Consider the following 25442-nt stretch of genomic DNA (forward strand, 5'->3'; position numbering starts at 1 on the left):
CCTTAACTGACTAAGCCATCAGGCGCCCCTACAAATCATTACAACGTATCAAATTTGCATTTTACACTAAAAATATGAAACAGTCTATGGTTTATATGGCTTATTTGAAAATACTTTGGTTTCCTTTAGCGAGTTGAAGAATTTCTCAGCAAAGATATCAGTTACCTTATTTCAAACAAAAAGGAAGCTAAATTTGCACAAACGTTGGGAAGAATTTCTCCTGTACCAAGTCCAGAATCTGCATATACTGCAGAAACCACCTCACCTCATCCCAGCCATGATGGAAGTTCTTTTAAATCTCCAGATTCAGTAAGTATCTTACATTCACAAAGGCCATAGCTGGAGGATCTCATGAGACTGACAGTCGAGTTCACTTAGGTAGAATATCTACATTGTGTGTGGCTTTCCAGTCATTTTTTTTTTTTTTTTTTTTTAATGTTTATTTTTGAGAGAGAGATAGAGTACTAGTCGGGGAGGGACAGAGAGAGGGAGACAGAGCATCCGAAGCAGGTTACAAGCTCTCAGCACAGAGCCCCAACATAGGGTTTGCACCCACAAACTGCGAGATCATGACCTGAGCTGAAGTCATTGCCTAACCGACTGAGTCACCCAGGCACCCCAATAAAGTTATTGTCTTAAAGTATGGTGATTTTCTCCTAATACTTATGCAGTCATGCTCGGCTAAAATAATAGCTTTGCATTTGGGGATGACTTTTATTTTGAAGAGTAATTTACAACTAAAAGTAAGAGTAGATCATTATTTAAAGAAGAAATGGAAACTTTTTGTTTGCTTCACAGCGTTAGTAAGCAAACAAAGATTCTGTAGGCCAAATCTGGCCTGCCACTTGTTTTTTACAGCTTATGAGCATGGTTTTTATATCTTTAAATGCTTGGGCAAAAATCTAAAGAATATTTTGTGACAAACTTAAATTCAGATGTCATTGTACATAAAGTTTTATTGAAATACAACCAGTCCTGTTTGTTTACAAATTGAGTTTCCTATATAGGAAGTATTGGATAATTGGGGCAGATACTATATGGCCTGTAGAGCCTAAAACATGTACGATTTGGCCCTTTACAGAAAAAGTTTGCCAGTCTCTGTTTTAGTTATTTAGTTATCTCTAGTACTCTGTTGACAGTAAGTTTGAAGATTATAGTCAAGGATAAATTGTGGAAGGAGAAAAAACAAATACACAGAAGGGGAAAAAAGTCCAGGAAGGCTCATGCATTTTTTCACTTTAATGCTTTTTTGCAGGAATGAGATTATATACTAGTGAATGGTTCCAAATGAACTGTTGCTCATAGCATTTCAATTGCATCTCCAGTATTTTGCTTAAAATGTGAAATGAAATACCATGTAAAGACAACATATACAACTGATATTCTTAGATCTTCATTTGAATAGGGAATTAGAATCTAAACTTAGTTTTTAATTATAGACAATTTCAGAAGAATCTAGCTATTTTATTTTTAATGTTTAATAGAATTTACTACAAAACTAACCTATGGTCTCATTTGTTTAGTTGCTCTATCAAGAAAAGAAGCATACTTTAATAGATCTTATTCCCAAGACTCTAAGGAACTCACTTTTACTGTACATTTATTGTGTTGATAGTCTGTAATACTTGTACAGATACCTTTCATTTATTTTTGATATTTTATTATTAAAATTTATAAATTGTATCTATTTATTTTAGCTATTTTTAAATTTTTTCCCAATGAGGCATTATGTTATAATGTTTAACGTTTGATCTCTGGTCTTTTTATAGGTGTGTTTGAGCAGAGGAAAATTATTAGTTGAAAAAGCTATCAAGGACCATGTAAGTATGAAATTTAAAAACTGACAGTATTTATTCTGTTATTAAAAATTCAAGTGGAAATGGAGATGTTCCCCAAATCTTCCTTTCCTAATTTTAAGTAGAAAAAGCGTAAATATCAGCATGTATCTTGTTTTACAAAGAACAGAATCTACTTTTCATGAAGAAACATCTCCATCTTGTGGCCTTTTAAAATATTACTGCAGACGTATGAAGCTTATGGCATTTTTGTATTTTTAAATGAAATTTCTTGAAACTGTTAATTGGAAGGCTACAGTGGGATTAATTGTGAAGTATATGGGAATATATTAAACAGGGTTGATTTTAGAAATCGCAAAATAAAAACTGGTGTACTCTTTGCCCTTGTAACTGTGTATGTTACTGAATACCCACCTCAGTGACATTAACCCTCAAATAATTTTTAAAATTTAGCTCATTTAAGTTAGTAATTTTCTAGAAAAACTATCAAACCTTTTTTATTTTACAGGATTTTATTCCTTCAAATAGTATATTATCAAATGCCTTATCATGGGGAGTAAAAATTCTTCATATTGATGGTAAGGATTTTATCAATTTTTTGACAATATTTGTTAAAAGTATTAATTTGTACCCCTTGGTTCCCAACTTTAGGTAGGGAGTATTCTGATAGCAAGAGGTCCTATAATGGTAATTCTTTCACCTAAATCTAGTAGTAAGAAAATAGCAGTGCTTAACTCTAAAGATAAAAATGCTAACCTTAAGCTTTTTTTTTTTTTTTAATGAAGACATTAGATACTACATTGAACAAAAGAAAAAAGAATTATATTTACTCAAGAAATCAAGCACTTCTGTAAGAGATGTGGTATGTTATTTTCCTTAATTTTTAAACTAATCACAGTGATCAAGGTTGGTTTTTATTTATCTATAAATTATTCTTGCCAAGTAGAAAATATTACTTGCCAGCAAAGGTAAGCCTTTGTACTGTATCCATCTTTCTGTTATTTGAATAAGGTATTATGTAGCATTTAACTTTAGGATTACTCGTGAGGTAAAAGTTGTTCCTGGGAGGCTGGCATAGTTGTATTTATTTTTGGTTGCTTCTTTGGCTGCTGTTGCTTTTTATTAGATACTCTTGTTCAGTTCTGAAGGAAAACATAATTAGCTTATTGCAGGAGAAGCTTCTCATATATATAATTTATTTCTTTGGTGAACATAAATAGGAAATGTGTTTACTTTTCAACTGCTCTAGATAGCATTATGACAAAATCTTGTTATGCACTGTGGCTTTCTGGCCTGAACTCACAATATTTGCTAATTGAGTGCATTAGGCATTGCAGTGTTAGACCTAATGTTTCCGTATCTTGTGTCTTCCCTTTTCAAAAACTAGCTTCCTCCTTAGAGCCTTTATACCAAATCAGGGCTTTTCCATCCTTTAAAATAAGTATAATAAAACTTACCTCTTTTGATCTCTATCCTTCCCTGATAACCATCCAATCTTTTTATCATCTAAACTCAAATATCCACTTTCATACTTCCCATTCACTCTTTAGCCTATGAAGTATAAAACTCCGGACTGATTTGCCAAATGGAGTTAACACTTTTTTTTTTAATGTTTATTTATTTTTGAGAGAGAGACATACACAGAGCTGTTAGCACAGAGCCTGACGTGGGGTTTGAACCCACATGCTGTGAGATCATGACTTGAGCTGAAGTCATACGCTTAACCAACTGAGCCACCCAGGCACCCCTGGAGTTAACACTTTTTAAAACGAGTCATATTGGTTCTGTGAGCTTTTGTTCATCTCCTTTTTAGTTTACCTGTTTTCTTCTGGAACTTAATCATCTCTCATTTTTCTCACAGTTCTCATACCAGTGTATTCTTTTGTGGTCTGCTTTTTCTTCGTCAATCCTTAAATGATTAAAATATAAAAGGAATGGGGCGCCTGGGTGGCGCAGTCGGTTAAGCGTCCGACTTCAGCCAGGTCACGATCTCACGGTCCGTGAGTTCGAGCCCCGCGTCAGGCTCTGGGCTGATGGCTCAGAGCCTGGAGCCTGTTTCCGATTCTGTGTCTCCCTCTCTCTCTGTCCCTCCCCCGTTCATGCTCTGTCTCTCTCTGTCCCACAAATAAATAAAAAAACGTTGAAAAAAAAAATTAAAAAAAAAAAAAAAATATATATATATAAAAGGAAAATTTTATAGAAGAGTATATGTATAAACACATGTAGACATAAATAGGCTGGCATGTTAGGGAAATTTTCTGAAATCAAATGCACCTTGATTTTTGTGTGGGAGAATGATAAATGATGAAGCAGGAAAAATTACGAAGTTCAGATAGGACCTTGCACATTGTATAAAGGAGTTAGAGTTTATTTGGAAAGGTTTGGAAAATTACTGAGATTATTAATAGAGTAACCTAGTTGAATAGATATGAAAGGTCTGGTTGCCAGTAAAGCATGTTTGCTGGTAATAGTGACATTGGGACAGTGACTTTTAAACTCTTCTGAACACAGTTTTCAATAAGAAACATATTTTACATCATGAGTATTCCATATATGCATGTTATGTGCAAAGATACCTAAAGTCTTAATGAATTTTGTATTTTTAATAAGTTTACATTTGTATAAGATAGGAACAATTTGCAGAAAGTAACAAATAGTTTACTTAATACTTAATGCTTTGAATATCTTATTTACAAGTGATAAAACAAACCTCCAAATGGCTATTTCCAAATTTTAAAAAATTGTGGGTGAATATACCTTAATTGAAATATGCTAAATAGCATTAAGCTACCTTTACTGTTCTTTACAGAGTTTTTGGATGGTATATAGAAACAAATACGAAAATGTAAACTCACAAGGACATTATGGTCTCTGAATATACAAACGTATTTCTGTCTACATGCAGTGTATTTAAGTACATATCTGAAACAAGTTTCATGAAATAGTACTTACCCTTAATGTGATTTATGCCAGTATTTCAATAGTATTGTATTTTCGTTTGTAAAAAATACTAGTCACAACTCTTAAGTTGATATTAACCTGCTAATAGGTCATGGTTCATAGTTTAAAAAGTATTCAGGGATATTTTGTTTACTTACAACCCTCAATATTCAACAGATATTCAGTCCTGTTAAGGGCCCGGCACTAGGGGTTGTTGCCCTGGTGAAACAAGAAAAACAATGAAAGTGTGATAAAATAGCTGTGAAACAGATCTTTTCTCTCAAAACAAAAAGGATAAGAATACCAAATTTATCTGTAGTCCAGGATGTATACTTGTCAGGGATTGATTGATTGATTGTATGTATGTAAGAAATTTTGTTTGTATATGAGAAGAAAATGTTTCTGGAAAATTTGGCTTGCCAAGTACTAAAGTTGAATGAATGCATTTTGCTCCACTATTTAAAGTGCTTCGAGTTTTTTTTTCTTTTCTCGGTTTACTTGAAATTTTGGGGAGTGTGTGCGTGTGTGTGTGTGTACATGTACATATACACATACATATGTACATGAGGAATATTGGTCTTCTTTTTCTGTTTTGAGTCTTTGGTTTTAGCGTCAGGGTAATTCTCTCCTCAAATGCTGGGATGTATTTCCACTTTTATTTTCTAGATGGGTTTTTGTAGAATCAGTTTTATTTCTTTTTTTTTTTTTTTTTTTTTAATGTTTATTTATTTTTGAGACAGAGAAAGATAGAGCATGAACAGGGGAGGGGCAGAGAAAGAGGGAGACACAGAATCCGAAACAGGCTCCAGGCTCTGAGCAGTCAGCACAGAGCCCGACGCGGGGCTCGAACTCACGGACTGCGAGATCATGACCTGAGCTGAAGTCAGACACTTAACCGACCGAGCCACCCAGGCGCCCCGAGTCAGTTTTATTTCTTAAATGTTTGGTTGAATTTCCTAGTAAGGTTATCTAGGTCTGGAATTTTCTTTTGAAAATCCCCAACTATGAATTCAATTTCTTTATTAGATAAAAGAAATTTCAGGTTATTTCTTCTTGAGTGTATTTTGGTGTTTGGAATTTGTACTTCCTGTCTAAGCTGTCAAATTGATGGCAAAGTTGTTTATAATATTCCCTAATTAAGCTTTTAATGTCTATGGAGTCTGAATGAGGTTTCGTCTTTCATTCCTGAGATCATTATTACATTTTTTCTTCATTAGGATAGAGTTTTATCAATTTTATTAATCTTTTCAAAGAACCAGCTTTGCTGTAAATTTTTTTTGAGCTCTGCTTTACTGCATTCCCACGCAATTTGTATAGAGCTTTATATATATATATATGTGGGTGTGTGTGTACGTGTATATAATATATATGTTTATGATATGCATCAAATATATATAATATATATGGTATTTATGGATATAGTATACATACAGACACTGTTTTGGAGCAGCTGTAGGTTCATAGTAAATTTGAGTAAGTGGCAGATATTCCCACATACCCCTTGCCTCTCAGTATACACACAGCCTCCCCCACTATCAACATCCTGCACTACAGTGGTGCATTGATTATAAATTGATGAATCTTTATTGATAAGTCATCATCACTTAAAGTCCATAGTTTACGTTAGGGTTCATTCACTCTTGATGTTGTACATTCTGTAGGTTTGCACAAATGAATAGTGACATGTATCTTCCATCACAGTATCATACAGAGTAGTTTCTCTAAAAAGGCTCCATCTATTCATCTCTCTCTCCCTCCTCGTAACTACTGATCCTTTTTCCATAGTTTGGCTTTTTCCAGAATGTCATATTTGGTATCATATAGTATGTAGCCTTTTCAGATTAGCTTCTTCAGTTAGTGATAGGCTTTTAAAGTTTCTCCATGTCTTGTCATGACTTGATAGCTTTTTTATTTTAATTGCTGAATAATTCCATTGCCTGGATTTGCAACTTGACTCATTCACCTTCTGAAAGACATCTTGGTTGCCATGTGCAGGGTTTTGTTTGGACCTTAGTTTTCAACTCATTTGGATAAATACCAAGGAGTATAATTGCTGGATTAGATGGTAAGAGTATGTTGAATTTGGTAAGAAGCTGCCAAACTGTCTTCCAAAAGGATTCTACCATTTTACATTTCCACTAGCAATGAATGATTGCTGTTTTAATTCTTTTATGGTCAGAACACCCACTTTGTGTGATTTCAGTTCTTTCAAGTTTGTCAAGGTTTGTATCATTGTCCAGAATATAGTCTCTTAATGCAAGTTCCATGTGCACTTAAAAAGTGTATATTCTGCAATTAATAGATCGAATGTTCTTTTTTTTTTTTTTTTTTTTTTAAGTTTATTTATTTTGTGAGGGGCAGAGACAGAGCAACTAGAGGAGGGGCAGAGAGAGAGGAGACAGAATCCCAAGCAGTATCTGTGCTGTCAGTGCAGAGCCTGACATGGGGCTCAAACCTACAAACTGGCTCAGACCTACAGACCATGAGATATGACCTGAGCTGAAACCAAGAGTTGATGCTTAACCAGCTGAGCCACACAGGCCACCCCAATAGGTGGAATATTCTTTAGATGTCAAATAGGTCAAATTGTATAGGTTTTCTGTATCCATACTGATTTTTTGTCTTATTCTAGCCATTACTGAAAGTGAGAGGAGTACCGAAGTTGCCAAGTATAATGTGAATTTGTGTACTTTTCCTTCCAGTTCTGTCACACTTTTTGACTCATGTGTTTTGAGTCTTCTTAGATGTATACACCTATATTATTCTTATGTTTTCTTTGTGAATTAATCTTATCATATGTCCCTCTGTCCCTATTAGTAAGTAACCTTATTGTCATATAATGTCCCTGTGTCCCTGTTAGTATTTCATGTTCTGAAGTCTCTGTGTCTGAAACACTATTGCCACTTTTTTCCTTTTTTTATTACTATTAATTTTTTTTAACATTTATTTTAGAGCGAGAAGGAGACAGTAAGAGCGGGGGAAGGACAGAGTGAGAGGGAGGCACAGAATCTGAAGCAGGCTGCAGGCTCTGAGCTGTTAGCAAGAGCTTGATGTGGAGCTCTATCCCATGATCCGCAAGATCATGACCTGAGCAGAAGTCACTTAACTGAGCTACCCAGGTGTCCCCAGCTTCCTTTTGATTAGTGTTTGCATGCTCTTTTTTATTCCTTCTCCATTTACATACCTGTGTGTTTTTTAAATGCGTTTCTAATAGATAATTGGAACTTGTCTTTTTATTAAATCTGCCAATGTCTGTCTTTTAATTGGCATGTTTTTAATGATTTCTACTTAGTAATTATCAGTATTGTTTAATTTAGGCCTATTAAGTATACTAATGTTTTTCTCTTGGTGTTCTCTGTATTTTATTTCTCTGTTTCTCTATTTTCTGCTGCCTTTCAGATTGTTGGAAAATTTATCTCTTGGCTTTTTGACCATATCCATTTTGTTGTTTTTGTTTTTGTTTTGTTTTTAGTTGTTGCTTAGGATTTAAACTATACCTATGTAACTTTTCATAGTCTATTTAGAGTTAGCATTTTACCCTTCAAATAAAATGTAGAAGGCTTAAGACTTTTTGAACCCTTTTATCCTCCCAAACCAATTTTTGTGATATATTTTGTTAGATTTGCATTTTTTGAAAAACCCACCAGTTTTACCCTTTTAGCTCGAAAAAGTCATATGGAAGAGAATGTGAGAATGTTTTTATTTTGCTTTCATTCCTGTAAGATCTTTTCACTGGATAAAGAACTATGAATTAATTTTTTTTTTTTTTAATTTCAGGGGCACCTGCATGGCTCAGTTGGTTAAGCATCCTACTCTTGATCTCGGCTCAGGTCGTGATCTCACAGTTCGGTTTGTGAGATAAGCCCCGCTTCGGCTCTGCATTGGCAGTGTAGAGCCTGCTTGAAATTCTCTCTCTGCCCTTCCCCTGCTTGTGTGCACTTGTGCACATGGTCTCTCTCTCAAAATAAATAAACTTAAAAAAATAAATAAAAATTCTTTATTTTAGTACTTTTATTTTTTTTTTTAACGTTTATTTATTTTTGAGACAGAGAGAGAGCATGAACGGGGGAGGGGCAGAGAGAGAGGGAGACACAGAATCGGAAGCAGGCTCCAGGCTCTGAGCCATCAGCCCAGAGCCCGACGTGGGACTCAAACTCACGGATCGCGGGATCGTGACCTGAGCTGAAGTCGGATGCTTAACCGACTGAGCCACCCAGGCGCCCCTTTATTTTAGTACTTTTACAGGTGTTCTACAACTATCTTGCTTCCACGGATTTTGATGAAAAATCTGGAGTCATTCGATTGTTGTTTTCTTATATATAATGATCATTTTTCTCTATGTACTTCCAAAATTTTTAATTTATGTTTGGTTTTCAACAGTTTGTGTTATGCCTCAGCATGGTTTACTTTGAGATGATTCTGTTTGTTGTTCACTAAGCTTCTGAAATCTATAAACTTATGTTTGGGAAGTTTGAGCTATTTTGTTAAACTTGTTTTTCTTCATTCTGTTTCTTCTATTTCTGCATCTCCAGTAACACTAATTTTAGACCTTTTTTTGTTAATTATAGTAGAATACAAACAAGGTGCTTACTGGGTCCCTGAGAGACTGTTCATTCCCCCGCCCACCTTTTTTTCTCTCTGTTCTTCTAAGTAAAGATTTTTATTGATGTCTTCCAATTCTCTGACACTTCAGTGGATCATCTGTGTTTTTAAGCCCATCCAGTTAATTCTAAATCATGTATTTTTCACTTCTACATTTGATTATTTTTAAATTGTTTGTCTTTTTGCAGAGAACTTGTATTTTCCCATTCATTTTAACTGTGTTTACCCTTAGAGTCTTTCTCTGATAATTTTGACATTGGAAACATCTTGGGGTTGGCATCTGATTGTCTTTTTCCCTCAAGAATTGATCATGTTTTTACTGATACTTAATATGTCAAATAATTTTTTATTTATATTAAATATTGCAAATTTATGTTGTATAGACTTCCAGAGCTATTACAGTACTCTGGAGAATGCTGATTTTGTTGCTGTCGTGATTGGGGGTTTTGTGTGTGTGATTGTTTTAGCAAACATTTGTCAAGTTTTGTTCAAACTATCAGTTCTGTCTCAGTTTCTGTACATAGCACTTCCAGTCTCCGTTTTGGTTTTCAAAGATTTGTATGCAGCTGTTTGTTCTGCACATGTATCACTTATAGGTTAGTCAAAGGCTTGGGCAGTGTTTAAATCTTAGTTCTATTTTCAAAGCCTTGAAGTTAAGCCCAACACCTATTTTGTATATATATAGGTAATTAGGGATCCCTTTCTCCAACTTGCTACTTTCTGCAGTCTACCCTTCACTCTCCAGCCTACAATGGCCCTTTCCCTTGTTTTTATGTTTAGAAAGTCAGGATTTCTCAATTTTAGTTGCCTATGGCACCTACAACTGCAGTTTAATAACTGGGATCCACCCTGAGGTAGAACTGTGGGAGAAAAGGAAAAAATAGTCCATGGATTTCCTTTGTACTCTTGGGACTACAGGAAATATGTGGTTTATATAGAAGTTTTAGCCACTGGCTCCACTAATTGCTGCCAACTCTGTGATTAGAGGTTACATTGTGAGATAAAGGGGAGGATGGGAAGTGTAGTCCCTTAAAGGTGGCCTAAGTTTTGGATTCTTTCTACAGTACGTCTGCTTTTATTTACTTTTCTGTTCTCCTGTAGTTGCTTATTGTATTTTATCCAGAGTTTTAGTTGTTATCAGGGGGATTAATTAACCATATTTAACATATTCCACCTTGACAGGAATTGACAGACTGTAATATTTCAATAATTCCTTTGTTCATTCTATGACAAATGTTTTGTTGAGTAAAAGCATAAAAATAACTTACAATGACTTTTAGATTATTTCATTAACTGTACCTTTTCCTCATTGGTTGATTTCTTTCTGTGAAGACAAAAACAATTATAGCTAGAATGCAAGGTATTTTGGGGGTGCATTATAAAAGTAAGCTTGTTTTATGTTCATTGTTTCATGTCTTTGGTTGAGTTGATTTTTAAAAGCAAACTTCTCGTCCCCCCCCCCACCAAAACTACAGTAATCACCCTTTTTTATTTAATACTTTCCCTGTATGATGGTCTTCAGGATAAAAAGAGCCATTGCAGCTGCCTTTGTCACAGTACTTTCAAATCCAGTGTTTTCACTTTTTTTCTTTTTTTTTCTTTTTAGGGGAAAAGAGTAGGTATTGGTACACAGAAAGCAAGAAGTAAGTATTTTGATATCCTTAAGTGTGTTTGATTTGCCTTTAGAAAATAGAACATATAAAACTCCTCTGAAAAATCATGTAAACAACCCTTCAGGGAACTCGTTCAGTAGGTCTTAGCCTTTTTTAGAATATGGACACCTATGGTAGTCTGGTGAAACTTATGGACCCCTTTTCAGAATAATGTTTTTAAAAACATTTGAAAAATTATTAGATTACTGAGAAAGTCAGTAAATGAAATTCAGTTGTCAGAATATTTTGAGTTATGAAATCATGATATACTTGATTTTTTTTACACATTAAAAATGAGTTCTAGCAGTGATTCTAATTGCTATTGTAATTTTGCAGTGGTAAGCTATCATTGGTGCTTTCGAATATCTGTAATAACTAATATGAAAGTATTTCTTTTATTCAGTATCAGAATTACAGGCACTGCTAATACCACTGTGATCCTGTTCCTTATATGCATAACTGGAGGAAATGTTAAATTTTGGTTAGAGATCAGTGAAAATAAAAGTTGAAATTTTTTCCTGTTTTAGCTCATTATTCTCCTGAATTCTATTCATAGATCTTTTGGGGGATCCCTTCAGTTTAAGAATCTCAGGATATAGACAGAACTTCTGGTATTTTGGAAATGGGCTGGTATTGTAAAATATCTCACCTGAGGCTTAAAACTTTGAGTTGAAATGAAATGGATAATGGATACAGATGGTCCTCAATTTACAATGGTTTGGCTTATAATTTTCCATCTTTACAATGTTACAAAAGTAATACACATTCAGTAGACATCGTACTTCACATTTTGAATATTGACCTTTTCCCGGGCTGGCAGTATGCCATACAATACTCATGACGGGCAACGGCAAGGAGCTGCAGCTCCCATTCATTTACGTGGTTGTAAGGGTAAACAACCAGTATGCTTAAAACCATTCTGTTTTTTTCTTTCAGTATAGTTTTCAATAAATTACATCAGATAGTCAGCATTTTATTATAAAATTGGGCTTTGGGTTAGATGATTTTGTCCAACTATAAGCTAATGTAAGTGTTCTGAGCATGCTTTAAGTTAGGCTAGGGCTAAGCTATGATGTTTGATAGGTTAGGTGCATTTTCATCTTAAAATATTTTCAACTTAAAATGGGTTTATTAAGGTGTATCCTGATTGTAAATTGAGGACCTGTACATAGTTGGGTGGGATTTTTAGCCAGAGTATTTTTTTTTTAATTTCTTGGATTTATACATATCTAATAATAATGTTTTGTTTGTTCTCAAGCAGGTAGACTTAAAAAACCTTTTGTAAAGGTGGAGGATATGAGCCAGTAAGTATCTAAGTTCAGTTAAAAGAAAAAAAATCTAATTAATTAAGCTATATCCACTAATATTATTAGGTCTCTTTGTTAGAGTTATACTGATAGGCAGGTGCACAAGTTGGAGAAAGTAGCGTTAATTAATTTTTGCTCAAAAATTAAGCAATTTTTAGCTTAATTTAGTTTCAGTATGTTGTAGATGATAATTCCTTGAAATATTTGGTTTAGAGCAGTCATGAAACCAGCTCATTTTTTTAATATTTCAAATAATGATTTGCTAGCTAAATGCAGTACCTAATGATTTAGAAATACTGTTTAAAGATTGCTTCTACTTTATGAAAAAGAAATTATTAGGTAATATTTGGAAGTACAAAATCTGAGAATAACCTTTAGTAGTTTTCTTGAACTCATTCTGAAGTTTCAAAGAGTAATCTTAATGAAGACTGTATACAAGGAAATTAATTTGACATGAGAATTAGATAACTTTTTCTTAACCTTCTAGTTACTCCTTTAGACATGTGTGATTAATTTTGGGTACTCATTGAGGTGACAAAGATGTGTTGAGTGCTTCTTTTTATGAAACGTATTACTATGAGGAAAAAAAATGCAATTCAAAGTTAGGCCTAGAGAAGGCACCAGTATATGGAAAGATATCCCAAGTTCATAGATTGGAATACTTCAGATTGCCAACATGTCAGTACTGCCCAAAGCGATCTACAGATTCAGTGCAGTCCCTGTCAAAATCCCAATGATGTTTTTTGCGGAAAGTGAGAAATACATCCTAAAATTCATACCAAATGGCAAGGGACCACAAACACCCAAAGCAATCTTGATAGAACAAAATTGAAGATCTAGACTTCATGATTTTGGAATTTACTAATAGCTACAGTAATCAGAACAACTTGTTATCGACATAAAGACAGATGTGTAAACCAATGGAAAAGAATAAAGAGCTAAGAAGTAAAATCTTTACATGTATGGTCAAATGGATGCCAGCATTATTCAGTGGGGAAAGGACAGTCTTTAGCAAATAGTAGTGGGGAAACTACATATGCACATGCAGAAGAATGAAGTTGGAATATTAATTTATAACATACATAAAATTAACTCAAAATAGATCAAAGACTTATAACTAAAACTCTTGGAAGAAAACAAGGGGAAAGCTTTATGACACTGGATTTTGCAATGATTTCTTGAATATGATACCAAAAGCACAAGCAACAAAAGATAAATTGGATTAGATCAAAATTATAAATTCCTGTGCACAGCAGTGAAAAGGCAAACCATGGAATGGGAGAAGATATTTTTAAATCCTTTATCTAATATAGTGTAATATGGGGGGTCGGGGTGGAGCTTGGGAAGATAATGGAGGAGGATCCTCAACCTATCCCATGTTTACAACTAGTTAGCATTTGCATCTGAATGAATAAACCAGAGAACCATCTGAAGACTGGCAGAACAAACTTCACAACTAGATGTGGAGAAGAAGCCACATCTGAAAGATTAGAAAGGGCAGAAATGGTGATTGGGAGCTGCAGGCCCTGGCTTGGAGAGGTGAAAGCACCAGGTAGCCCACAAGGGGAGGATGAATCCCTATAATGTCTGGCTTTGAAAACCAGAACAGCTGAGTTCCCTGATTTTGTATAACCAGCAGGACTTGGATCTTAGAGATTTAAAAGTCAGCTGACTTACTAGTGAGTTGGAAGGGCATGTGATAGCTAGGTTCCTGCCCTTAAAGAGACAGCAGCCTGCGAAGAGGCAACATAGAAACTATAGTTTGCATAATGCCTGGGGCAAACAGGAGGAGCATTCGGTGATGTATGGAATTGTTGAATCACTATATTATACACCTGAAACTGATGTAATAACTGTATTTTAACTGTACTGGAATTAAAAACTTAATTTAAAAAATGTAATATTAAAAAGCCAACAGAAAATCAAATTATCAGATTTTAAAAATGGCACAGGACTTGATGTTTCTCCAAACAAATTGCCAACAAATACATGGAAAGATGTTCAACATCACTAATTACCAGAGAAATGCAAATCAAAACCACTATGAGATACCTATCACCGCACACCATTAGGATGGCTGTTATTAAAAACAAAATCAGAATAATAGGTATTGGCAAGGATGTGGAGGAATTGGAACCCTTGTGCACTGTTGGTGGGATTGTGAAATAGTGTGACCACTATGGAAAACAGTATGGAGGTTCTTCATAAAATTGCAACTATGATATGATCTAGGAGTTTCACTTCTGGGTATATATCCAAAGGAATTGAAAGCAAGACTTGCACATTCCATGTTGGTGGTAGTACTGTTCATAGTAGCCCAGCAGCAGAAGCAATCCATATATCCATCAACCAATGAATGGATGATATGGTATATACATAAAATGGTTATTATTCAACCTTAAAAAGGAATTAGTTTTTGACACATGGATGAACCTTGAGGACATTACGCTAAGTGAAATAAGTGGAAAAATACTACATGATTCCATTTAATGAGATGTGTCAAGAGTTGGTGGGGAAGGGAGAATGAGTTACTGTTTAATGGTAGAGAATTGCTGTTTTTAAAGATGAAAAGAGTTCTAGAGATGGACAGTGTTAATGGTTGGAAAACACTGTAAATGTACTTAATGCAGCTGAAGTGTACATTTAAAAATGGGTGAAATAGGGGCACCTGGCTGGCTCAGTCAGTAGAGCCTGTGACTTTTGATGTCGCTCATGAGTTTGAGCCCCATGCTGTACATAGAGATTACTTTTTAAAAAAATGGTTAAGATAGTAAGTTTTGTGTTATTTTACCATATTCTTTTTAAAATGTTTCTTTTTAAGAAAAGAATTAGGTCTAGGAATTGGGAAGGAAAGCCTAACTGATTTCTGTTATTTCAGATTCTAGATGAATTCCATGTTTTTGAAATAGAAGACTTCAGTTGTGGTTTTTTTTCACCCTAAAGAATTTCATGTATTTGTCTTTTTACTTTTTTAGACTTTATAGACCATTTTATCTTCAGCTGACCAATATGCCTTTTATAAATTATTCTATTCAGAAGCCCTCCAGTCCATTTGATGTAGATAAGCCATCTAGCATCCAGAAGCAAACGCAGGTTAAACTAAGGTTGGTTTAACCTTTAAGTGATTTTTTTCATTTTAAGCAAATATTTAAAATAATTCATTTAGCCATGGTGGTGTGTGTGTGTGTGTGTGTTTATGTTTGATCACTGTTACGGTTTTACCCCTTGTGTATTTTCAATGGCTCTCTGCTAGATTAGAAGTCTGAATCTCTTCTAAGTCAGATTTAGATCAATAGATTGAGGTTGAGGGGTGGCTTACAGATATTTACAATTAAAATGTGTTATATCTCCTAAGTAATCTACAATATTCTACAGAATAATTACTGCATTCTTAGTTTGCTTCTTAATTTCTTAAAAAGATATATATTTAAAAGTATTTATTGATATAAATCTCTGGAGATTATAGCAGATTGTTTGATAGGTGAGGACGGTACACTATAAATTACTTCTTAATGTTCAGGAGTTAATTCTTTTACCGTATATTTCTATCAGAATCCAAACAGATGGCAATAAATGTGGAATCCCAATTCAACTCCAGTTGAAAGAGAAGAAAAAAAAAGGATACTGTGAATGTTGCTTGCAGAAATATGAAGATCTTGAAACTGTAAGTGTCATTTTATACTTGGGGGGTTGATATTTCTAAAACTATGAATATTTACTATTTAAATTTTAGCTTATTTTTCTGATTGTGGTTCATAACTTGTAAGTAGCATGTATTTCTTTTTTATAGAATTATCTTAAATTTTAAGAACCCAAAGTGGGAAAATAATATATTGAAAAAATCATTTTTATTCATTAACTCAGCAAATATTTATTAAGTACCTGTGTTATACCAGTCACTACTCTGAGCAAACAGCATTGAACAAAAGAGACCAATTCCCTACCCTTGTGAAAATTACATTCTATGGAAGGGGGTGGGGGATAGGTAACTACATGGTAAGAAAAGTAAAAAGAACATGAGATCAGTGCTATGAGAAACTGTAAAGCAGGAATGGGAGTGTTGATACTTACTTAGACTACATGAGGAAAACCTAGATAACTGAATATTGAATGCAATATTGTGATTCAGTAAAGTGAAATTGAAGTAGAAACCTAGGAAGTGAGGGAACAAGACTCATGGATATTGAAATAAGCAGTGCAAAAGTACTAAATTAAACTGATTTGATGGGATTGAAAAAACCATTAAACTGGTAGTGATGACCTAGTGGAAGTGGAAGTGATGTGGCCTGGTCAGATTGTGGATATATTTAAAGATGGGGTGAAGGGGGTTTGCCAGTGGATTGGATGTTCGGAGTAAGAGAAGATGCTTCAGGCCTGAGGAATTAAAAAATGAGCATATGATTAACTAATAGGCTGAGAAGAAAGTAGAATTCTTTGAATTAGCAGAAAGAGAAATAGAATAATTGGAAGGGGTACAAGATGAAGATGCAGTTTGTAAAGTGATAAATAAATTAAAAAAAAAAAAAACAACCAAAGCTTTGTTTGGATCCCGCTACCCAGGTTTGAATCCTGGCTTCCTGTTTGTGTGACCTTGGACAGTGGTGGGAGCTGTGTTTATTAAATTTTAGGTGTTATTATTTGAGTTGGTCATTTTAGTGGATATGTATGTTTGGTGTTTAGTTTGGTAGAAGGTGGTGAAAAAGTTTAAGGAGAAAGAATAATATTTATAAATATCTAAGAAATAAGCTATTTCTGTTTTTAGACTCTAAGTTGAAGTTTGATTGTTTTATAACCCAAAATATATTAGTATTTTGTGTTAGTATTCTGTGTTTTTATTTATGTAATAAAGGAGAAATGTAGGGTTACTTTAAAATTATTTTTTTAAATGTTTATTTTGAGAGAGAGAGGGACAGAGAAAACACTGGGTATATAGGCTTGTACATGTGCAGAGGAAGGACAGAGAGGGAGAGAGAGAATCCCAAACAGGATCCGCACTGTCAGCACAGAGCCTGATGTGGGTCTCGATCCCACGAACCTTGAGATCATGACCTGAGCCAAAGTCAAGAGCCAGACAATTTACCAACCTGAGCCACCCAGGAGCCCTAAAATATTTTTAATCAGAAGAAGCTAAAACTATCTTAGAAATATTTCCCCTTCCCAAAAAATCATTTTGAAATTTAAGTTATAGATTGGTCCTGAAATTTTGCTTTGCTGTTATTAAAATGGAATAATCTCTAATGGATGTTTTCTTTAATACCAATTTGTGATCCTCATTTAATGTTCAAAAAATGTTAGGACTGAAAAATGAAAACCTGGTCACTGACACAAGGAAGGAAAAGTAGTAGATGTTGGGATTTATATTTTAAAGTCATTTGTTATTTCAGTTTTTATTTATCTGTTTCTTAGTTGCTGAGAATAAAGAAAATATTATTTTGTTTTTCTGAATCTTAGGTTTTAGGGATTCAGTTCCACCTGTATCAAGGCATTCATTTAGCAGATTTGATTACTGTAGATTAAGCAACAAGCAAGGCAGACATATTCCTTTCCCTTAGATATTTTATGGTATGAGAGAGAAGATTGATACAAAACATGACTTTGCAAGTAGGATAGTATCAAAAAAGTGAAGTATACAGCGCAATGGTAACAAATAATGAGAGGGTACTTAACACTGGATAAGGGACATAGAAAACTCTATTGAAAAAGCGACATTTAAGTCAGGACTTCAGAGAAGAGGTAGGTGGAGGTAGAGGACAGCTACATAAAAGTTGGGAGACTGTTTTCTTAATTTATTACAATTAATTTTCTTTCTCCTAAAGACATGAGTAAATGGAATCTAAACTTAAAAGTTAATGTTTCTTTTTACATTTTAATCATTTCTCATTTGTTTAACATTACTGGGTATAGATAATTTCTATGTGGGCAATTTTGCAACTTAGGAAGGAATAGTCCAGAATACTTTTGTTTCTTGTAATCACTGGAGACTTTAGTTTTTGGAAATACAGTCAAATCATCAAAAGTTACATGAAACTAGAGAAACGGAAGTGAGGTTCTTGCACAGTCACTTGGTACAGCCTTCTAGGTGCAATTCCCTTATCAGCTGACAGAGAAATAATAGAATTAGCCTGGAGATTCCACCTATTTAGCAGAAACTTTGTTTCCTTTGAGTTTTATCCCAGTACACTGAACTTGTTTACTATTCTGCACCACACTTAAGACTGAGAATAACTGTCAACTAAACTTCAATTAAAAAAAAAAAAAGACTGAGAATATAATTTCCATATTCTCCATTATAAGCATTGGGTAATTGAGATGGTTTACTTGCTCATTCTCAAATGTGTTCCTCAGTAGTGAATTCTTTCTTTTTTTGTACCTCACAGCATTTATTTCACTTGTTGTTATAATCGCCTTTTGGATTCCTATATGTTAAACTGTAACATTTCATTCATTTAATATTTTATAGGCCCTACCATATTTACTTAGTGGTAATTGTGTAAGAATGAAATAAAATAAAGGGAAATACTGTCTTAAGAGTATTAGCACACTCTAAATGCTAAATGTTACTATTGTATTCTCCATCTTTATCTTCATTTTCTGATGTAGTTTATTTGTAGTTCCATTTAAACCACAAATTTATTTTACTTAACATTCTTTGAAGTTCTAGTAAAGGATATTTCTTTGGAGTAGTTATGAGAAACCTAATCTTAGGGGCATGAAAATATTAGAAAGCTTGAACAAAAAGGAATCTGTTCGTTTAAGAATATAATTATATGATTTATGTGTATTTTTGTTTTTGTTTTAGCATCTTCTAAGTGAGCAACATAAAAACTTTGCACAGAGTAATCACTATCAAGTTGTTGATGATATTGTATCTAAGTTAATTTTTGACTTTGTGGAATATGAAAGAGACATGCCTAGAAATAAAAGGTAATATATCAACCTAAGTTTTAAATTTTACCAGAATATTAAGCTGTTTCATTAAACTAAAAATAAATCAGATTTTCGTTCTTAGAAGGAATATATCTTTTCAGGATGTAAATGATTAAGAACTGATTACTTCTTTTCTCCCCACTCCCATCCCCTCTTCACTACCAAAAGTGCTTACTTTAGATTACTTTTAAGGTCTTCAAGTCTTGTTATAGTCTAGAAGGGGAGTTGGCAAACAGTAAATATTTTAGGCTTTGTGAACCATAAGATACCTATTTCAACTACTTAGCTTTGTCATTGTTCAGTGAAAGCAGCCACATCCAATATATAAGTGAGTGGGTGTGGCTGTGTTCCAATAAAGCTCTATTGAAAAATATATAAATGATAGACTAGATTTGGTCCATGTGCTATACAGTTTGTCAGTCCCTGGTCTGGGACCATAAAGTTTACCATCTTCTTGGACTAGAAGAGCTAGAATTTTTAGTTAAGGAGTTTAAATAAACCTTCTTCTACTTACTTCTGTTAAGTCTTTATACTTTCACTAAGTTTTTTTTTCTTATATTCTACTTGCCAATAATATTTACTAATAGTACTTAACAGAACTTTGAAATATGAATACAGTACTGTTCATTAGCAGTTTACTGCACTTTGACTAAATGATCCTGGTTAGATTATTCCCATAAATCCAAAATAAAAAGACATGCTTTCACTTGCTAAAATTTATAGTAACTCATTAGGCTATTCAGTCCTTATATCTGTTTTTAGTCTACTCTTAAGTCTTAAAGAAGATTAGAAAATATATCAAGGTACAGATTCAGAAAATTAACTGCAAAGTCTTTTGATTATATCTAGGTAGAACAGTCTAAATTTATTTCTGTAACATTCAGAATGGTTGTTTATTATTGACTTAAGATATTTGGAGAGGAGCCATATTTTCAATTATTAAAAGTGTGTGGGGAGCGCCTGGGTGGCTCAGTTGGTTGAGCCTTGACTCTTGATTTCTGCTCAGGTCATGACCTCAGGGTTGTTGGATCAAGCCCTATGTCAGGTTCTGTGCTGAGTGTGGAGCCTGCTTAAGATTCTCTGTTTTCTCTCCCTCGCTCCCTTTGCTCTCTACTCTCTCCCTCTCCCTCCCTCCTTCTGTCCTTCTTCCCCCGCCTCCCCCCCCATCCCCCTGCCACTCATGCTCTCTCACTTTCTCTTAAAAAAAAAAAAAACTATAATTATGTGGGCTACTGTAAGAATTCAGAATTCCCTAAAAATTTAATCTGCAGCAAATTCTGAACTAGTACTTAAATGTAGACTGGTTTTTCCTTAATTATATTATCTGCATAATTTTCATCTGTGTGCACATCACCTAAACATCTCTAGACATTAAAGGAGAGAGCAGTATTGGACTAGTAATTTTACATTTTTAATACTCCATTTGTTCAAGAGGAATTCTTGAGTGAAAGTATAAACAAAATAAATATAAAATGGTCCTTGCTGGTTTTGAAAGGGCAGGCTGAATTCTATATTTCTCTGTGTTATCTGTGACATGTAGAACAGAAAACATAAGTAGTGAGCTGGTAAGTTTCTCTCTGTATATAATTTAGTAGGATTGTGTAATACAAACTAGCATACCAAGGATATTAAGAGACGCCATGAAGAGATTTTCAGGTCAAATACATGTGTGAAACTTCAGGATTACTATTTTGTCATTTTTAGAGTATAAAGATACCAGGTTTCTGACTCCATATGTTCTTAGATATTTTACACTTAAATATAAATAAGTGGGGAATATGTTTCTGCCTTAGGTCCCAATACTCATTCCCCACATTGTTAAGTAAAATGAGGAGACAGTATTAATGTAAATGAAACCATAGAAGTTAGGATATTTTTCAGGATAATGAGAACAATATTGGGAGAAGACCCATATCTCTTTACTGTCCTCTTTCTTTGAATTATATGGTTAAAGTAGTTGTAAACATCACATTTAAGATACTGGTTCCCTCTGGGAAGAAGGGGAAGAACATAGATGAGAAGAGGGGGTACACTAGAGTTTTCAGCTATATCAGTTTTATTACTTTAAAGACATCTAAAGTAAATTTGGCTAAGTGTTAAGATTTCAGTATTTTTGTATTATTGTGTAAGTTAAATAAGCTACATAAGTAGTTTTAAAAGATACTAATTTGACTTTAAGGAATTTTTATAGCAATTTAATTTTTTCTTTTTGTTTTATAAAGAATAAAATACAGTATTGGATCCCTTTCTCCTATTACTACAAGTGTCTTGAAAAGGTCTGAACCAAAAGAAAAGCTAGAATTGCAACATACTTCTCACAAAGACTTCAAGGAAAATAATGTACAGGTAGTTGAGCAGCGTTTCCTGTATAAAGAAGTCCAGGAACCTGAACGGAAGTTTGTGTTTATTTCAGAATGCATCCCCTGCCCTTCAAGTGAATTGAGAGGACTCGATGAGAAAGCAAATAGTAAATGTTCCAAGTTAAATCCAGTTGAAAATGACCTAAAACAAAATTTTACACATCTACCTCCACGTAAAAATAAACAGGGATGTATTCTTGACATTTCTGAACATAAATTAATGATAAATGAAAGTGACTTAGAAGAACTAAGTGTAGATCGCTGTCCATGTAGGCTACAGACATCTGTACAAGTTTCTAACGTCAGTATGGATAATACTGCATCTCAACCAAAACAAAAGTCAGATACTGTGCTTTTTCCAGCAAAGAATGTGAAGGAAAAGGACCTTCATTCAATAGTTGGTCATGATTCTGGTCTGTTAGCAATAAACAGTTCACAGGAGCACCTAACAGTTCAAGCAAAGACTCCATCCCAAAGTCCCCCTGAGGAACCCAGTGAATGCAACTTCAACAATGTGGATAGTTTACCTTCTGGTAAGATCCATCGGAAAGTGAAAATATTATTAGGAAGAAATAAAAAAGAAAATCTGGAACCAAATGTGGAATTAGATAAGAAAAGAACTGAATTTATTACACAAGAAGGAAACAGAATTTGTAGTTCACCAGTACAATCTCTACTAGACTTGTTTCAGACTAGTGAAGAGAAGTCAGAATTTTTGGGTTTCACAAGCTACACTGAAAACAGTGGTATATGTGATGTTTTAGATATTTGGGAAGAAGAAAATTCAAATAATTTGTTGTCAGTGTTTTTCTCTTCCCCTTCAACTTCTACATTTACTGGCTTTTAGACTTGAAATAAATACTTGTCAGAAGTGATGAAGATCATATTCTTGAAAATTTTAATAATGTGTATGAGAATGCTTGGTTTATTTTCTTTTTGCCAACTTTGTTTACAGAACTAAGTGTAAATATTAACAATAAAGGTGATGTTTGCATTTTTCTACAGAATTGGATACCTTTTATAGGAAAATTGTAGAATAAACTTGTGACTTATTTTACACACTATGTTTTAAGAATTATGAATAATGTTTTATGTCACTGAACTTAAAGTGAAATTTTGGGTATATTAATATTTAGCATTATATATTTGGATAGTCTAGTTCTTTCCAAAGGCTATTAAAATAAGATTCCCATGATAACCTGAGAATATTGCTTTTAAAAACCTAATTTTCACACAAAAGGGAAAAACCGTATTAATTTCTGTGTTTGGGTTTTGGAAGTCATTATTACTTGATACTGACCTACGTGGACCCTGCTCATGTGTTGGCACCAAGGAGTTAGGTTATTTGAAGAGATAAATAGAAGCCATAAAGGAAAAACTTAGCTAAACTACTATATGGAATAAATTTCCCATTGTTGATTATTCACCTTTAGAAAGATTTTCTTCCAAAATGACTCATTATCCCCTAATTTGGTATCAGGAAATGAAAGAGGGAGGATGGCATTGAACTATAAATAAAAGTATTGAAGCATTGTGAAGATTGCCTTTGGGCACTTAGCAACTCAATAATTGAGGGGGAAAAAATAGTCAAATACAAGAAAAATTTCAACCATTCAATCTTTAGACGGTAGAGGTGTTTGTCTTTGAGTGTGTTCTTCCAGGAGAGGCATTTACAGCTAATGACATTTTCACAATAAAAGTTGGTGCCATTGAATATTTTTGAATATATTGTCATTAAAAATTAACTTTGATTACCAGTCTTAATTATTTGAAACCCTGTAGGGTTCCTAGTGTATTCGTTTATATGTTCTGATGTGTGTGTTTTGACTGTGTGGAAAGTGTCAGTGAGAAATAGTAGCTTTTCATCACCTTTTTGGTCCTTCTGGTACCTTAAGTAAGTAGGATCACTGAAATACTCTTTTACAGTGCATTCATGCAAACCTTGTTTTCATTGTAAATTACTATAGCATTTTCTGTCACAAATGCATGTGTGTGTATGTAAATCTATGTCAGATTTTATAGATAGCCTTCTAAAAACCTAGATGAAACTTGGGAAATTATTTGTAGGAGGTATTTTTTTCTCTTAATTTTCCAAATAATTAAAAGGTATTTAAACTTGCTTTATGATCCTTAGACTTTAGAGTGATAGTCGCTTCAATTTGCAGTGGCCCTGTTTGCCTTAGTTGTATCTAATAAGGAGTAAAAGACTCGAACTGAACCCTTCCAGTAGTTAAAAGTGTTAAACTTTATTTTGACACCATTTTTGAACTATTATTTTGAACACTGGGCTTTAAGATAACTGTCCTCCAAGATCTTCATAATGAGTATGTCAGGTTTTAAGAAATGCTCAAATTCTGTGTGTGGGTAACAGGACCACCACGTAGAATTTGTGTGAGCTGGGCAGTGCAGATGGGTGCCCAACCAAGGGGAGGGTGGCAGGTAGTAATTGAGCCTCCAGTATGCAGTAAGTAGTGTGTATGAGGTAGCAGCCATGTAGAAGTATGAATACTTTCTCTCTCAACTTTAACCAAGGCATGGTCACCTGGCCAAGGTGCCTTTGCGGTTGTGTTTACTTAACTATGGTTTGGTTCCCAGATTTGTTCCCAAAAAGACACTTAATTTTTAATGTAGCAAGGCATCTTAAGAAGGAAGCTTCAAATCCTCAGCAGGGTAGATAGAAAACTTGGTTTGCTTGATAAAAAGTGACAGCCTCCGCCAAAAGCATCTAGACAAACAAATCCCAGCAAGTACATGATAAGTTTAATTCTTTGATAACAAGAGCATTGAAGTGGAAAGGTGTGAAGGGAAAAAAAGGCACCCTAATTAGCTTTAGCTGTGGGCAACAGTGCAGCTTTCAAAGTTGGTGGCTCTTTTTCTAGGAGTAACTAGAAACAGCAGCAGTAAAGACAGTGTGATTTTGTGACTTAAAATGAATGTTTAATTTTCTGAGGTAACAAGCAGTTCTAGCAAAGGTGTATTTTACATGTCAGTAGAATCTTTTAAATGGTTTTTAAAGCCAGTGACTTCTTTGCATGTATAGATTAGTATATTAAAATAATGGAGCCATATATAGATGTTATTAACTCTAATGTTATAATAATTTGTAGATAATAATTTGATGAATGTCAAGACAAAATTACCTACTTTTAAAGGAAACAAGATTTTATGTATAAAACTTAAACATAAAACCATTGAACTTGAATCCTTATCTCTGGAAATGTGAGATTATTATGCTATCAGATAAAAATTAAGGTTTTTTTAAACACTGGTGCTAGGATGGATGTGTAGTTAATACTATTCTATCTAAAGAATATATTAAAATGATAAATGTTATATCTATTTAAATATCAATTTCTATATAGTTTGGTTAATGTGAGCCCAAATAGTTTTGTTTCACTTTTCAATTAAGAATCATTCCAATGCTATGTTTCATTAGTGGAGTGAAATATGAGGAAGACCATCCTCTCCCGAAGGAGATGGAAAGATTTTTCAAGCATAATGTAAACTAATCCTTCACTGAGCTAGTCGGATCTTAAATCATGGGATTCCCAAATTAAAAGGTCTGAAAGAATGCTGGTTACACAGTAGGTTACTCAAAAGATTAAGTGGAGTCAAATTACCTTAGATATCAGCCACTATAGACTTGGTGGTGTTGAACTCTGTGCTGTGACCAGTAATGTAATGCATGAACCATACGCTGTGATTTCATCATTTGTAACATAATGGAGAGTAGGTCAGGGACTGAGAAGGAATGGTAAAGTACAAAGGCAACTAGATCAAATGAAAGGACATTAGTCTTCTAGCTGTGTTAGTTACAAGGAATGTTTAATGCTGTTACACAAGTAGTATAGCATCCAT

General features: G+C 34.0%; 1 protein-coding gene across 3 annotated transcripts in view; it reads left to right on the top strand.

The window, feature by feature from the left end:
• Positions 1-24786, top strand: part of DBF4 (DBF4 zinc finger) — a 32423-nt gene extending 7637 nt beyond the window's left edge. Inside the window, exons 3-12 of one of the 3 annotated variants that reach the window (XM_019443200.2) lie at positions 130-309; positions 1770-1820; positions 2305-2374; positions 2582-2658; positions 10945-10981; positions 12249-12294; positions 15273-15401; positions 15850-15961; positions 19097-19221; positions 21447-24786. In XM_019443200.2, the coding sequence (XP_019298745.1) occupies positions 130-309; positions 1770-1820; positions 2305-2374; positions 2582-2658; positions 10945-10981; positions 12249-12294; positions 15273-15401; positions 15850-15961; positions 19097-19221; positions 21447-22431 (1812 nt within the window). In that variant the 3' untranslated portion in view covers positions 22432-24786. Of the gene's footprint in view, positions 1-129; positions 310-1525; positions 1595-1769; positions 1821-2304; positions 2375-2581; positions 2659-10944; positions 10982-12248; positions 12295-15272; positions 15402-15849; positions 15962-19096; positions 19222-21446 lie in introns of those variants that run through there. The other 2 variants (XM_019443201.2, XM_019443202.2) reach the window with 2 other exon arrangements.
• Positions 24787-25442: the final 656 nt, after the last annotated feature.

Source organism: Panthera pardus, unplaced genomic scaffold (assembly GCF_024362965.1).
Source record: "Panthera pardus isolate Hobbes unplaced genomic scaffold, ASM2436296v1 HiC_scaffold_8, whole genome shotgun sequence".
In the NCBI taxonomy this organism is placed as follows: domain Eukaryota; kingdom Metazoa; phylum Chordata; class Mammalia; order Carnivora; family Felidae; genus Panthera; species Panthera pardus.